Source organism: Equus asinus, chromosome 13 (assembly GCF_041296235.1).
Source record: "Equus asinus isolate D_3611 breed Donkey chromosome 13, EquAss-T2T_v2, whole genome shotgun sequence".
Taxonomy (NCBI): domain Eukaryota; kingdom Metazoa; phylum Chordata; class Mammalia; order Perissodactyla; family Equidae; genus Equus; species Equus asinus.
The window spans coordinates 27,876,256-27,892,899 of NC_091802.1; the positions used below are offsets into that span (position 1 = coordinate 27,876,256).

At 36.4% G+C, this 16,644-nt stretch overlaps 2 protein-coding genes and 1 non-coding gene across 7 annotated transcripts in view; 1 reads left to right on the forward strand and 2 right to left on the reverse strand.

Annotated features, from left to right (window-relative positions):
* The window catches only part of BRIP1 (BRCA1 interacting DNA helicase 1), a 187,333-nt gene extending 185,001 nt beyond the window's left edge, over positions 1-2,332 (reverse strand). For 2 of the 3 annotated variants that reach the window (XR_011493726.1, XM_014856951.3), the window contains exons 1-2: positions 2,097-2,320; positions 525-647 (exon numbers count right to left, since the gene is read on the reverse strand). Coding sequence is in view for 2 of the 3 variants with exons in the window: in XM_014856951.3 (XP_014712437.1) it covers positions 525-620 (96 nt within the window). In the remaining variant the exon portion in view is untranslated. Of the gene's footprint in view, positions 1-524; positions 648-2,096 lie in introns of all 3 variants that reach the window. The other variant, XM_070482865.1, reaches the window with a different exon arrangement.
* Positions 2,333-4,314: 1,982 nt separating this feature from the next.
* Positions 4,315-16,644, reverse strand: part of INTS2 (integrator complex subunit 2) — a 49,886-nt gene continuing 37,556 nt past the window's right edge. For all 3 annotated transcript variants that reach the window (XM_014856952.3, XM_014856953.3, XM_044744926.2), the window contains exons 19-25: positions 15,193-15,318; positions 11,169-11,367; positions 8,833-9,084; positions 8,114-8,221; positions 7,875-7,980; positions 6,478-6,654; positions 4,315-6,370 (exon numbers count right to left, since the gene is read on the reverse strand). In XM_014856952.3, the coding sequence (XP_014712438.1) occupies positions 6,201-6,370; positions 6,478-6,654; positions 7,875-7,980; positions 8,114-8,221; positions 8,833-9,084; positions 11,169-11,367; positions 15,193-15,318 (1,138 nt within the window). In that variant the 3' untranslated portion in view covers positions 4,315-6,200. The remainder of the gene's footprint in view (positions 6,371-6,477; positions 6,655-7,874; positions 7,981-8,113; positions 8,222-8,832; positions 9,085-11,168; positions 11,368-15,192; positions 15,319-16,644) is intronic.
* Positions 13,893-13,999, forward strand: LOC123276547 (U6 spliceosomal RNA). The gene has a single exon (XR_006513049.2). It is a non-coding gene; the product is annotated as a U6 spliceosomal RNA (small nuclear RNA).

Below are 16,644 nucleotides of genomic sequence, written 5' to 3' on the forward strand. Positions count from 1 at the left end.
ATTGTTCATGGACACATACATATGAAATAAAAGTATAAAATCATGGCTAAGAAAGAAAAAGATTAAATTCAGGATACTAGTAATCTTGTTACTCATAATCAAGGTATAAAGTAAATATGGCAAAATATTAAGCTTAGACAAAGCTGGAAAGTCAGTTTGCTCGAGTTTATATATTAATTTTCTATATGACGGAAATATGTCAAATGAAAATATGGTGAGAAATACAGCATTCTGTGTAAAAGACAGTAAATACTTCGTAGAGAGCAGTAATTCCGTAAATAGAAGTTCCAAATGAGCTGAGAAAATTTTTCAGAATATTCTCCTTTGCGTCCTAACCATATACAGTTTAATAGTGATCAGTATTATTTTTCCAAAGGTTAGATGTTCTTCAATGAACCCAGCAAACATTTTCAATCCATTTATTATCTGAGAAAACGAATGTAGTAACAGACTCAGTGTATGCTATGAATTATAAGCATCTGTATCTTAATAAAGCCTTAAGATAACTGCTGAAAAATACTTACCGAATTCATCATAGCAAGCTGTGACGGATAAGCCTTATAAGGAAAGCTAATCTTCACCCCACCAATTGTATATTCAGACCATGCTGAAGACGTCATGCTTTCTTGTTTACTTCAGATTCCTAACTGGAACAGAAACGAAAATCAATATTGAAACAATGCCATTCAAAGAAAACCTGGTACCCAACACCAGGACAGAAGTCTAGAAACAAAAATTGGAATTATTAAATGTATAAACAAAACAAATGGAAGTAAAAGAATTTCCTAGTCTTATAAATCACAGTGGTTGAGAACATGTATTGGAATTGGACAAATCTGGATTTGTTTCCTACTCTGCCAAAGCTGTAGACCAGGAGTCAGGGAGTATAGGTTCTAGATCAGGTTCTGCCAACAACTTAGCTATGTTACCTTGGTCATGTCTCTTCACTCCTCTAGACTAAGAACCTCATCTGTAATAATCCCTATTTTAGAAACTGTTGTAAGGGAGAAAACGCCTTGGCGCACGGTAGGTGCTCAGTAATTCTTATTTAAAGGTCAGAAGGGTATAGTGAAAAGATGGGCTCTGGAGTAAGGCAAGCCTGTTTGAATTCCAGTGTCAATCACTTAACCTCTCGACGCCTGTTTCTTCACCTGTGAGATGGAGATAATATTATCTACCTGAGTTTTATGAAAATTAGCCAGGCACTGAGTTAAGAATTAAATAAGGTAATGTACAGAATGTGCCTAAAGTCCAGTATTTGACACAGAGGAAGGGGGCTACTTTAGTTCCCCACCTCGTCTAAACCTCCTTTTCCTCACCTAGGATCCACAGGCCGAAGTCAGAGACTGTGTGATCTCTTGATATTGCACGCAGAAGTTTTTGCCTACGACTGCATTTTTCTGAAGAGAAAGTCCATCGATTTCTCATTCTCAGAACTATATCCTAAGAAGATAATTGAAAATACAGGGGGAAATGGTATGCACTGTTGTCAACTGAGGAATTATTTGCAATAGCGAAAAAAATGGTAAATTGAGTCTGCGGATGGAGAGATGATTAAAATGGCAATTCAACAGATTATGAAGCCAATAATAAACTTAGCCACAGCCTGTGTTCCAAAAGAAGTTAAAAACCACTATTCTAAGGTATTTTCCTGTTCTAATATTTTGTGATTCTATCGAGGAAACTCTGAGAACGTGATTTGGTGGAATCTAACACTTCATTTGAACGAACAACTCAACACTGGCCTACTTACTCAGACATAACCTAGAAACCAATCCATCCCCAGTCCCAGCTGCGGAACATGCATCTCAAAACGAGGTCGCTCCCCCCAGATATTGACTAAAGGACAAAAATCCCGCTCTGCCTCCTGCCGCCGCCCCCTGCCCCCAGGCGTTAAGGCGGGCCCGGGGGAGCACGAGGCCTCTGCTCCAAGGAGGTAAGGCAGGCTCCCTCTGCTCAGGTTTTCAGCTCACACTTCCCGCCCCGCTCGCGTGTTTAGATCCCCCGGCCCCGGTGCTCCAGTCCACACGACGGGCCCGCAAGCAGAAGGCCCCCTCCCGGCAGGCTTCACGCCTCCCTATGAGAGACAGACTTGCCTGTGCTGAGGAAAACCGATGCAGAGCAGACGGCGCTCCGATTCCCGGGAGGAAAGGAAACCGAGAGCTGCGAGTAAACAAAGCGGAGCCCTGGCGGAGAAGAAAGGTCACAAACCCCTCTGTCCTCCTCGCCGGGCTGCTACTTCCCGCGCCTGAGCGCGGACTCGGGCCGTTTTACCTTCTCTCTCCACCCGCTCTCCTCAGTGCCCTCAGCAACACTCTCCAGGACGAATTCCCGCCTCCCACCCCCTCGGCTCCCGGCACCCAATCACCCGCCAGAGCAGAAAACAAGCAGCCAATCCCGGCGCGAGGTTAGGGGGCGAGAACCCTGGCGCCCAATGGAAGCCTCCGCGGTAAGAATAGACGCAAGGTACTTGGCGGCGCCGGAAGGCGAACGCCGAAAGAGTACGACTCTCGCAAATCCGGGGATTTCAAAGAGAAGCGTCTTCTCCGTTTGATTTTTTGAAACCGGTAATTTAACCCGTGCATCAGTTTCCTCGGAAACCCGAAGCGTCATTCTTCAGGTCTGTAGACCAACAGAGAGGAAGCACCTTCAAGCCTTGCCGAGTTGTTCGCTCAGCGTTCATCAGTGCAGTTCCATGCAAATTTCCGGACCTTACTGCAGCCGGGGTAGCAACAGCCCGGAGGCGGGAGTTGCCAGACTGCCGAGCCCAGCGAGGCGACCAGGTTCGTTGACAACTGGCTACAGCATCTCGTAATCTTCGAGGCTTTCCCGGATACCAAATTCAACCGGAGAAACGCTCTCGGGATCTCCGGAGCAGGCTCACGCCTACCTCCATTAAGGCTTATCCGCCTTCTGTCCCTCCTAAAACCAGTTTATTCTTTTTTGCCAAGAAGTAGACTTCAGTTTGCTCAAAGGTAAGGAGTTAATCGTGATCTCGCCAAATTGTGATTTTTTTCAAAATTTTGTATAGCCTAAACTTGGTTCAAATACTAGTGTCTCAAAAAAACCCAAAACCTGAGCAAGTTTCTCAAGTTTGAAAGACTAGTTTGGGGAGAGGTTGGCTGCAGGGGGAGTCGCAGGAGGCAGGCTGGTTTGCTTGCCTCACTTTCAGTTTTACTGCGTCTTCCCCAAATGGCAAAATGTACAGTCATAAAAATAAATTCTACCTTTTAATTTAGTAATCTTAGGCTCAGAAATTTATCCTAAAAAAGTAATCTAAAAGAAAGACAAAGTAAAAATACCTCAATGGACAACAGTGCCTATTATAAACTGAAAAAAATCATAAACTTCCCAGTCTGGTAATAGCACCCTATATGGTTCTATCAATTCAATCATTATGCAGCCAAAAAAATAGTTATAAAAACTAAACAACTTGCCAACAAACAATCCCACATAAAGTTAAGTGAAAAAAAGCAGACTCCAAACTGGGTATTATGAATTCCATTATGTGAAAATATGTATGCATAAGCAAAGATGGGTAGAACAAAGGATAATTTATAAAAACAAATCCTTAAAAATATATTCAAATTATTTTGCTTTTACAAATTTTTTATGGCTTTTGGGGGTGGGGGCAGGGGAAGATTTGCCCTAAGCTAACATCTGTTGCCAATCTTCCGCCTTTTCTCTTCCTTCCCCCCCTCAAAGCCCCAGTATATAGTTCTGTATGGTTGTAGGTTCTTCTGGTTCTTCTATGTGAGCTGAAAGACAAGTGGTGTGGTTCCGAACCCAGAACCCAACCCGCGCCACTGAAGGGAAGTGTGCCCAACTTTAACCACTAGGCCATCAGGGCTGGCTCTACAAATTTTTTTTTCTGGTTTTTCTCCCCAAACCCCACCAGTACATAGTTGCATATATTTTAGTTGTGGGTCCTTCTAGTTGTGGCATGTGGGATGCCGCCTCAGCTTGGCTTGATGAGCGGTGCCATGTCCGCGCCCAGGATTCAAATTGGTAAAACCCTGGGCCGCTCAAGCAGAGTGCACGAACTTAACCACTTGGCCACGGGGCCAGCCCCTACAAATTTTTTAAATATCAAATCATTGAAGTAACTGTTCCAGGGTAACTACTCCGATTTTCCTGCCCTAAATTCCTAAGGCTGTCAACTGACTGTAGCCTTGTATTGCCATTTGACATATGTGGCATAACAGCAAGGGATACACATAGGCTCTGGAGCCAGACAGTCCTGGATTCCATTCCCTTGAACTGTTCCTTTCAGGTTAACAGTAGTGAAATAAAACACAAAAAACTACAAGTTCATTTGATAAAGAATATGAATGTTTATAAACCAATATTCAAAATAGCTGCACACATCTGTTTTCACTTGAATAAAAAAAATCACATTGTGGCAAATTTTATAACCTTAACTTAAAATACATGAATATTAACATTTACTAATATATTTACACATTTTATTTACATCATCAACAAATCTGATGAAAAACAGCAAATGTTATTATTTTAACACAGCAGGTTTTGACCAGTCTTTGAAAATTGATCCAGGAATGTTCACTGCATTTAGTTAGAAAACATATTTCAACCTTTTCTGAACTCCTAGAGGTTTCCTACTCACACAAAATATTCCAATGCCTCAGTTCAAAACAAAACAAAACAGGAACAGCTGTATTTAATCTTAAAAGACTACAAAACTGCCTTGTTTAAAAATATGAAAATTCTTACAGTATTTTTTAAGCATGCTTTTATTTTTCACATCAAAATTACTTAATTGAACATTAAGCATCTGATAAAAGTTATAAATATTCTATCATCTATGATACTGTGCACTTCATGATTTAAACAGCTACAAATTAGTTCTTAAACAATACCCTTATGAGGTAGGGCCAGTAGTAATCCCATTTTACAAAGGAGGAAAATGAGATGTGACTATGTGCTAGTGAAAGGCTGAAGTTAAATTTCTTTTCTTAAAAACCACACTTTCTTATTAGCCTGCCTAATTTCTTTTACAAGGGAAGAGGTCTGTTTCAAGTTGGGGGGAGGGGGGAGTGTGTCATTCAGGTATATCTCAGAAAGCAAAGAAGTACCTTCTACATTGGCTACTTAAGAAAAAAAAAAGTGAGGTTACCTGGATGCATCTACCTCATCAATGGAAGTCACCAACAGAAGACTGCAAAATCTTTCAGCAACACGGTATCTCCTGCTTTTTAATTTTTCCTGAGGTCCAAACACTGTACATATTTTTCTTACTCAAAGATCTTCTAACATTATGATGTGAATTACAATCCTGATGACAAACCAAGAGCTCTTTAATCCAGTGGGTTTTATTGCTCCAAACTTTAATTAGATACCAATGTATTTCCCCTCTCTATTAGATGTTAGTAAAGCATTATAAAATAAATTTTTAAAAAAACTAAATGAGAGCTTTAGAACTTTCAGGTTCTCCTCTGCACAAAGATGTTTCTGTAAACATTTTTAAGTATCTTAAAATTCCAAATTATTCAAGTATCTCTTTAAACATATGGCTTCATATATTAGTAAAAATTGAAGCAAATATGTAAAATCTTAAAATCCTCATCTGTAATTCCATGGAAATCATTTATAAAAAGCTATTTGCCTTTTTTAAAGCCTTCTCAATCCTGTTTCTTGAGAACTGGAATTCCATCTTGCATTACTATTACTCACATTGCAAATTTGAGAGGTTTCTATCTGAGTATTTAAACTCCTAACTTTTCCTGAATTCTCCCTGCGCTTTTTCTCCCTCTCATCATTGCATCACTGTCATACTCTGCTACTAGCTGACAGTTAAAATAAACACTAGGGCTACCCACAGACTCATTTTCATATGAAATTAAATTAAAGGCATGGCAGTTTTTCTTCACTTCAAAAGCTAAATACAAGGCCAAATTCACTTTCCAGTAACGAGTTTCTTAAATGTGCTCCCAGTAGGAAAACAAAGCTCGGCTACTACAATATAAACATATCAGCAAAGCAGATCCAAAGAACGGCCAATCAAATACAAGCAAGCATAATTCTCAACAGTGTTCTAAATTGTATTCATGTTGAATTGAATCATTTTAGTGATTCCAAGACATTACTGTTCCCATTCAGTTTAAAGTTAAAAGATGCAGATTCATGTTGGGTATATGCAGCAAACAGCTTCATTTTTTTTAAGTCTGTTTTGTTTTTCTTTAAATTCCACTAACACTCATGTTTATTATTTCAATTACTGTGCTTTCAATACAATGACAGAGCTGTACATCAGGATCCATGCTTTCAGTGTCCCTGGATCCGTTTTTATAAGATGGATCTTTACAAATTCCGGACCATCCTCTTGGTTTCTCCTTTATTTGTTGAAGACCTAAAAACATGAGGGAAAAAAATTAATTAAGCCAAGAAATCTGGAAAGGATTTTGGCCTTTTTGTTTGAGATATTAAAACAACTCTTGAAAATAAGTTACTACGTACGTGTAATAATTGGATCAATGTCTCTTGTCTGAGTGGCAACATCAGAGGCACAGACTTGCCCTATTTGGATCAGCAAAGACATAATATCCTCATACAGTGGAGGAAATGCTCGACAAAAAGAGACCAAACTTGGCAGAGTTGGCATGAAAAAAGCATATCGTTTAGCCTGCGTTAAAACTGTTGGAAAGAAATGAAACAGAATTTTTTTACTTTGCAGACATAAATTCACAATATACTAAGCAGCATGCTCTGTGATGAGGATACTAAGTTTTCTAGGACAGCCAGCCCTGCCTTTAGGGAGCTCACAATCTAATAGTGACCCATCATGGAAAATATAAATTCTTATGCCCAAGCTCTGTGATAAGTGCATAACGTGCATTATTTCATTTAATTCTCACAATCTTATGAATGAGGAAAGTATTATTATGATATCTATTTTATATATGAGAAAAATCTTTGATAAACCTTAGATTAAGAAACTTGTTCAAGGCCACACAGCCAGTTAGTGATAGAGTTGGGACTGAACTCAGGCAGTTTAGGCTCTTAACCACTACAAATAATTATAACATGAGGTGAATACGATGGAAAGAAAGATGAATAGAGTATGATGGGAGCACTGAAAAAGAATCTTAAATTAACTAAGCCATAACTTTAAAAGATTGAATTGTAGTTCATATCTTTTAAAGTAGTTTATTTTCATATGATTTTACTCTACAAAACAGAAGGTGGTTAAAATATTAGGGTATGTTTTAGAACTTAAGGGAACGATATATTTATTTCTTATTTATACATGATTATATTTTTCTGGAACTCTCAGCATTTGTAATAAATTATTTCTTTTTTTTTTTTTTTGAGGAAGATTAGCCCTGAGCTAACATCTGCTGTCAATCCTCTTCTTTTTGCTGAGGAAGACAGGCCCTGAGCTAACATCCATGCCCATCTTCCTCTACTTTATACATGGGATGCCTACCACAGCATGGCTTTTGCCAAGCAGTGCCATGTCCACACCTGGGATCCGAACTAGTGAACCCCGGGCCGCTGAAAAGCAGAATGTGCAAACTTAACCGCTGCGCCACTGGGCCGGCCCCCAGTATATTTTCTACTGACATAATTACATTCAGAAAGTAGATTTGATTTCTATTTATAAAATGTGGAAAGCTTATTATTTACTATAAATCTATATATAGTCATTCACAAAATGAAAGATACAATTTGCCTACCTATTCATCGCCTCTACACTATAAATCACATTTGTAAGAGGAAAATTTTCAAAAGAATAGTTCAAAAGATGGCATAAACTATTAGTGACACAGAAAACACAGTAGCACTAAATTCAGAAAAAATACGTACTATGCTATGTTAGAAGTTTTTGTTAGTGATATTGGTTGGCTACGCACCTGTTAACAAAGTTCCCATGACATTGACAGCTAAGCGAGCCACACTGAGTGATTTTGGTAATGCATACTGGATACACAAATGAGAAAGCAACTGGATAGCAAATATCTGCAATACAAAAGCTAAATGTTATGTGTTTCTGAAAAATATCTTTAAGTATTAAAAATTATAAAATGTTTTATATAACTAGCAAGACTGGAGGGAGATCAAAATTTTTCTGAAGCTGCAAAATGCTCATTACCTGTTTTTCAAGTTCTGGCTGTGCGATAAGCTCAGGTATGAAATCCAGACAGATGTGCATAGATGGAATACCTGCGACTGTCAACGGCAAGAGTTCACATGGATAACCCTATCTCAGCAAGAAAGGGAGAAAAAGTTAGAAATAAAATAACTGTAAGTCAAATAAAGATAAAAATATAAAGGAAAGTTTCACTTCCTTTCTGTAAGTTACTGAGAAGCCTACCGTGCCCTATGTATATCCTGACATTTCACCTTTCTTTTGCACTAGAATACAGATGAATTATCTGAAGACTTTATTAGTTGAAATCCAATCTAAAAAAATCTGGATTTTTCTCCATATTACAAAGGGCCGTGATCATTTGTGTGATCTCTAGTTTCTAAATGATCCCTATTAATTTAGTAGTTAAAGCCTCCCTAAAAAATAAACTTCGGGGGCTGGCCCCGTGGCTAAGTGGTTAAGTTCGCGCGCTGCGCTGCAGGCGGCCCAGTGTTTCGTTGGTTCGAATCCTGGGCGCGGACATGGCACTGCTCATCAAACCACGCTGAGGCAGCGTCCCACATACCACAACTAGAAGAACCCACAACGAAGAATATACAACTATGTACTGGGGGCCTTTGGGGAGAAAAAGGAAAAAAATAAAAAAAATCTTTAAAAAAAAAAATTAAAAAAACATAAAAAAATAAACTTCGACCATAAAGCATCATTCTTTGAAAACAGACCTGAAAGTGAACAAGCTTAGCAATGTTGGGATCAGCAATGTACATTTGGTGCAGCAGACAACAGATAAGGCACTGAACTTCTCGAAGGTTACAGAGCAAATTGTCTTCTCCTTCCTCCAATCCCTTATTTGGAGCACTGGTAGTAATAACACTTTGAACATCCTTTAGCAAGCTGTCTGGACTGACACCCTTTGCTTTCTCCTCTTCAGTAGGTAAGCAAATCTCCAAGAGAATCTGGACAGCCGCACTATCCTACAAGCAAATAAAACACAGTGAAATTAAGAAGTTTCTGAGAAGTTTATTTGAAAACCAAATCTGATTTTGTTTTCACATGAACAGAAGTGATAAAAATAACTGTTTCTTTAAAAAAAAAAAGCAAAGAGGTACTTCTAAGAGCAAAAGGGAGCAATCTAGAGCAGTGGTTTTCACCATTTTTAGAGTCATGAACCCTTTTAAGAATCTGAGGAAAACTATACACCCTCTCCCTATAAAAACTAACATATGTAAACAAATATTTGCATAATTTCAGGGTGGTCACATATCTCTAAGGCAGATCCATGGACTCCAGTTTAAGAACATCTGCTAAAAGAGCACTCTGATTCAGTGACATTCAAAACAGCCCCGAGGCCAAAAAAAGACTTCTATCAGACTCTCCTTTCCCTCCTCTTAGATTCCTACTTCTCCCAGGATCCTATTCTGTATCTCCCTCTTTTTCTTCTTACCTGGCTACCAACTAATTAATTCCTCTGAAGATGGTGCTTAATAATTAATACCTAAAAGTCACTTCGCAAAGCTCTTTTCCCTTTTAACTTGAAGATGGGCTCTTTAAGGCCCTGGTTTTGCAAGGAAAGATTCTGCCTTACCATCCATTCCACCTGTACAACTCATTGTTGCTCAGTCTACAAGCTTGAGTGTCATTTCATAAAACAGTAGTTTCTTGAGGGGTGTCTACGTGATGCCCCTATATAAAGGAGAGCTATAATCACTCTCATCTAGCAGCAAGGAGTGAAAAAAAAAATGAATGTATGACATGCATCTCTGAAAGACAGCCATTGCCTGGAATAGAAGAAAACAATTACTTCATCTAACTGTTTAAGAACTTGATTATAAAGTAAGGTTAGTCTTACATTATAATCATTTATAAAGTAAGGTTAGCTTTACTTTATAATCATCATTCTTGGGTTGAGGGATTTTGGGTTGTTATTGTTTTGTTTTTGTTTGTAGACTCTGGAGCCAGACTGCCCAGGCTTGAATCCTAGCTCTGCCACTTGCTAAATGTGTACCCTTGAGCAAGTCACTTAACCTCTCTGGGTCTCATTTTCCTGATTTGTAAAAATGGAGATAATAATACTCCATACCTCATAGGTTGGTTGTAAAGATTACATGAGTTAATATACATAAAGAAATTAGACTAGTACCCAGCATATAGTAAACATCTAAATGATAGCTATTACAGTCCTCAATCCCTTATCTGACCTCTGAGGGTCAAATTTATTTTAGAACTCAGAATTTTTTTACTGTAATATTATATAACACCTCCAGCAGAGACTAGGGTAGCACACTGTAATCAAATATATTAATATTTCTGCAGCAAGACATAGCAATATTCATATTAAGTGGGATAAAGGCCATAAATAGCTTCCCATCAATTCAGGTCAAGGTTTGTCACAAATGAGGTCACATCAGCTCAGGTTTTTCTGACAACTGAATTACCAAAAAATGCTTTGGTTTTCATAGCTTTTTGGATTTCTGTATATATTACAGATAAGGGATTATAGACCTATATTATTACTCTACTTTCCCTTATTGCCAATGAAAGGATTTCAGAAAATATATTTCAAACCAAGAAAACATTTCCACTTTGAAAACATCAAATTGCTTAAGTTAATCATGTATCATCTCCTGCATTATTCAAAAATGACTACTGAAAGCTTCAGTAAAATTCTACATTGTTATAAAACTTTTCTAAATATAAAACTAAACTGCTTATCATAGTACTTATTGCTGCCTGACATTTTATTATATATATATATACTTCTTGTTCTGTTTGTCTCCCTTTGATTTTTTTTCCCACCATTTGATTTTAAGAAACAATAGTCTTATACTTTGTTAAAATGTAAATCTTATTTAAATGGCTATTAATATCATGAGGATTATTCTTGATTTTAGTAATATAGTATCAGAAACAAAAGTAACACTATATATAATACATTCTGTAATAAAAGGAATGCACAGTATGTCACCAATGTACATAGAGGGCATAAGATGCCATCCATTTAACTGATTGTATTAAGAGGTAAGCCCTTGCCCTTTTGGACTAAATTTTACTTTATTACCTGAGCAGCCAGTAATGCATTTTTCAATTCTTCTCTGGTAACTTCTGGGCCATCAGTTTGTCCAACTAAACCTATTGTATTATTCTGGGAAGGCCTATCTTGCTCTGCTGTTTCCTTCAGATGAGCACTAAGGTAGGCTTTGGATGCAAGAAGATATCCATTGAGCATGTGTAGAGTAATATCCATCAGTGGGGGGCATCTAAACACAGAAAGAAGAAAAGAAAAATACATGAGAAAGAATATAAAATTATAAATTAGCCAGAACATGATCATTACGTTTAAATAGTTAGAAAAATCTGAACAGTACCTGAAAATAGTAGTAAAGTAATACTTTTCCCACTGAAATATTCATTCTCAAAATAAAAGTTATTAATATATATTTTATTCTCTATATTTCAGGATTATATAAATAGTACTATTTCATCTTATTAGCTAAAATCAAATATAACATATATACTCTAGAGAAAAGATGTTTTTTACAAAAACATGGCACTGCCAGTAAATCTCTTTAGATATGGGCCTGCAAAGCAGCTGTCCTCAAAGAGAAATATTCTATTATTGATAAGATGAAGCAGACTAGAACAGAGTAGTTATTCTTTCCACTCCTGTTTGTTCTTTGGAGCAAGACAGCAAGACAACTCTGTATTCCAAGAGTGCTTTATTTACTAAGCCTCAGTTTCCTCATCTATAAAATAAGTACAGTTATTCATTCCTCAAAGACTATTATAGATTAAATTTAAATGAGATAAGGATATAAGAATTAAATGTAAAAAAGGATACAAAAAAAGACAAATTAGTAACCACTAAAAGCCCTTAGAAAAACCTGACAATGCCACTTCTGAGTCTATTACAGAGAGAACTAGCATGTGTGCATAAAAGGGCAGTATAGCTTTGTTCCTAACTGAAACACTGGAAACAGCTTAAATGTCCATCAGTATGCCAATGGGTTTTCTGAATATCCAAATTCCTATAATAAACATGTATGTATACTGAAAAAGCCATGTCAATGGTTAAATAAACTATGGGAGTGTTTCCCTAAATTTAAGATAAGAATCACCTGGAGTACTTATTTAAAACAAAAAATCCCAAGCCCGACTCCAGACATTCTGAATCAGTCTCTGGAGGATAGGCCTGGTAATCTATATATGGAATATTATGCAGCAATTAAAACAAATGAGCTAGAACTATGCATACTAATATGGAAAACATGTTGAGAACAGTAAGTTTTAAAAAAAAGAACAAAAGAATGCCTACAATATAATACTACATATGTTTTTTAAAACCACCTGAAACAAAAGGTAAATATTTCTATTTATAAATTTGTAAATACATAGAAAGTAGAGCTACATACACACCACTATGACAACAAAGTTTCCTCTGGAGATAGAACTGGGATTGGTCAAGAGTCCAAAGAGAAATTTTGCTTTAACAATGGCAGCATGCTGGCTATGAGAGAGAACAAGACTTTTCCCTGTACACCTTTTTCTTGTTGTTATTCTTCTTGTTTGTTCATTTATTAATGTATATTATGAAAACTTTCATATATCAGAAAAGAGGGAATATTATAATGAACCTCCAAGAATTCATCAGCCAGCTTCAACAGTTATCTACACATGGTCAGTCTTTTTTTTGAGGAAGATTAGCCCTGAGCTAACTACTGCCAATCCTCCTCTTTCTCCTGAGGAAGACTGGCCCTGAGCTAACATCCGTGCCCATCTTCCTCTACTTTTTTTATATGTGGGATGCCTGCCACAGCATGGCTTGCCAAACAGTGCCATGTCCGCACCCAGGATCCGAACCGGCAAACCCTGGGCTGCCAAGAAGCGGAAGGTGCGAACCCAACTGCTGCATCACCGGGCCGGCCCTGAATGGGCAGTCTTATTTCATCTATATTGCATCCACTTTCCCATGACCACCACTGGGTTAGTTCAAAGCAAATCCTAAACATCATATTTTTTTATATATGTATATGTTTTTATATTGTTTCATATTTTTAAAAACCATGTGAATGATCACGTAGTAAAAAATTAAATTTTAAAAAATAAAATTAAAAAGAAAAACAATAGAACAATAAAGGAAAAATGCACTATATGTACAAAGAGCTGATATCCTTTGTAGATAAAGACTATTTAACTCAAAAAAGATAAACATTCCACTAAGAATCGAGGCTAAAATATAAAGAAAAAAATGCCAATGGCCAATAAATATATTAAAATATTCAATCTAACTAAAATATAAATTAAAATGGGAATCTATTTTTCAGCTGTCAAACTGGAAAATATTATATAAAATAGTACATAAAATTGTATAATATCAGACATTGCCGTGGGAATGTAAACTGGTTCAGCCTTTCTGGATGGCAGAATGAAAATATGAATCAAAATTCTTGAAAATGAGCATGTTACTTTTGCCCCAATAATTTCATTTTTAAGAATCTGTTCTCAGGAAAAACCCAGTACACAGAATAGTCACCAGAGCACTACTGATAATAACAAAAAATAGAAATAAACAAAATATCCAGCAATAGGGGATTGGATTAAGCACAGCACATATATGTGTAATACCATGTAGCCAATTAATATAAGAATATCTATTAACATGAGAAAAGGTTCACAAGCTGTTAAGTGAAAAATCCAGGTTATAAAAACATTACATACATTATGATAGCATAATGTAACAACTTCCTGAATAAACAGAAGCAATTCAGGTAAAAGGTTAACTACTGTGCTCGCTTCGGCGCACATATACTAAAATTGGAGCAATACAGTGAAGATTAGTATGGCCCCTGCACAAGGATGACACGCAATGTAAAAAAAAAAGGTTAGCTACTTAAGTGGATTTTTAACACTGATAAATTGTTTTAGAAGTGGCTCTTTTGTAGAAGTGTTAATTACTGTTGTTTTCCTTTTATTAGATAACGTCATTTATACTGTTTATTCTTCTAATTCCTATTTCCTGTGAGACGTTCATCTCACCAAACCATATCTGGCTGATTTTGCACGTTTTGTCACTTCAAGACTGTCATCCCCAGGGTTGAGGACAGATGAGTATATTCATAGTGTATCCTAGTTAGTCTTCTTTACTCCAGTTTCATTCCCCTCTAAACCGTCTAACGCAAAGTTTCTCTTCTTAAGTTACCTTAGCCTAAATGACCTCTTTAGCCTACATTCAAGGCCCTCCACAGTCTCACTCCAACCTAACATTCCAATCCTAAAGTGTTTTCTTCTCAAAAATTTACCCCTCCAATCCAAACCTTTTTCATTTTTCCTCACAATATCTTCCTTGACCCCCTAACTCCCATCATTATAGTTCATCTGTTCATCTAAAGTCTATTTCCATCCTTTAAAATACTACTCAGGTCCCACCTCCTCCATATGTTTCCTGAACTTTTAACAGCATTCATTTACCATACCATTTATTTGCACATGACCATATTATTTAACTTCTCTTCGTCTTATTTACCCACGCAAGTAATAATCACTTTACAGGCAAGCCCTTCAACTTGTGCATCTTCAATATTACTTAACACAGCAACTGGAAATTCAAATATTAATGATGTGAATTAGTTAATTCTGCCTCTTGAGGTGAAGCCTTCAAAGCAATTAAGTTCAGCAACTGGCAAGGAATTACAGACAAATGTCTGATCAATGAAGCTAATATCACCAAAGATCACAGTTTTAGTCCACGTAATGGCTCACAATGAAGCTTTTCAACAATGCTAGCAGAAATAGTAATATTCTTTACTGCTCTTACCTCTAAGAGAAGGAACAGCTGTTATTGAGAGTTGCCAAAACCAAGAAAGACATTTCTTTGAGGCTAGGTTTTACTAATCACATATTAAATATTAAATTGAATATATAGTTCATGAATATAGATAACTAAAAAGAACCAGAAAACCTCACAGGTCATACTGCCAGTTATCTGCAAGAACACTAAGATATAAGATTAAACTAAATTTCTTCAATTTCTTTTGACTCTCCAAAGTGTAACTCTATAATAAAAATGAAACTCAAATGACACATACCTGTGTACCCTCTGATCACATCTTAGGACAATAAGAGGATCTATCATCAGGTCATTCTGAGTATACTTTTGTTGTCGTACAAACTTTATTGAAGGTTGAAGTGCATTAACTGTCATTACCCAGAGCCTGATGAGAAAATAATCACACGTTCAAAAACAAAAACTACTATATTATAATTGAAACCTGTAGCCATCCAGTCCTTTCTATCTTAGAAAGATACATTCAGGAAAAAATTAGGAAACAAGTGTGAATGAACTTGAAAAAATTAAAACCTACAAAGATCTAACCTATTATTATGTCTCTAAAACAAATGAAGATAAAACAGTAAACACGGAGTAGTTTCAAAAATCCTCACAGTTGTAATGGAATAATCATGGCATATAAAATAAAAATTTGAATTAAAACCTCAGTTATACCATGCTTTATAAGACCTTGTATAAGTCATTGAGCCTCTCTGTAACTTTCCTTGTCTGTAAAATAGGAATATAATACCTGTAAATGAAATAATACTTATCAAAGCACTTTGAAACTATATCTGGCCTCATAAATTAAGTCACTGTTCTGTATTTGTCATCATGAAATCTCAATGTGAGATGCCACTTTGAGATGAGACATCAATAGACTATAAGTAGTTACTAACCTGACAGTACATCAGAATTACTGAGAGATATGCCAATATGGAAAGTACCTGATCTCTTCCAGTGAAGCCCAGGAGCCCATAAGCCCCACTGCACACACACAGCTTCCCCACTCTTTAATATAAGTGGATGGCAAAAAATCATTAAATACAGAAAGAAGATTTCTACTTTGAAAAGGATTAAAATATACAAGCAGAAAAAAAGCAACTCCAAAGAAACAAGAGAATGTAAGGATGAGAAGAATTTTTTTTAAAAAACCTATAATTAATATCCTTAAAGGACAGAATATTTCATATTTGAAACAAGAACAGAAGGCATTTAAAAATATTCAGATAAGAAAGAGCTCTTAGAAATTAAGAATAAAACAGAAATTTTTCTAAATTCAAAGGAAAAATCAGGAGATAACATCGAGGAAATACCCAGAAAGTATATTCAAAAGATGGATTAAAAAATAGAAGAGAAAATCAGAGAATAAGAACAAGAGATTTAAAATCCAAATCACAAAAAAATCCAGAAAACAGAGGGAAAGAAATTATTGAAGGAAAAAAATATAAAAGAAAATGTCATAGAAATGAAGGCATTAGTACCCAGACTGAAAAAAAACCCAACCGAGTGCCCAGCTCTATGAATAAAAAAAAAGCCACACCAAAATACCTCACCATGAAATTCCAGAAAACAGTGAAAGAAAAAAAAACTAAAACCTTTAAGAGAGGAAAAACAATGGTCACATACAAAGGATTGGGAATTGGTATAATATATGATTATTCAATAGCAATAAGGGAAGCTCTGATTCGTTCAATAGAACGAAGCCTTC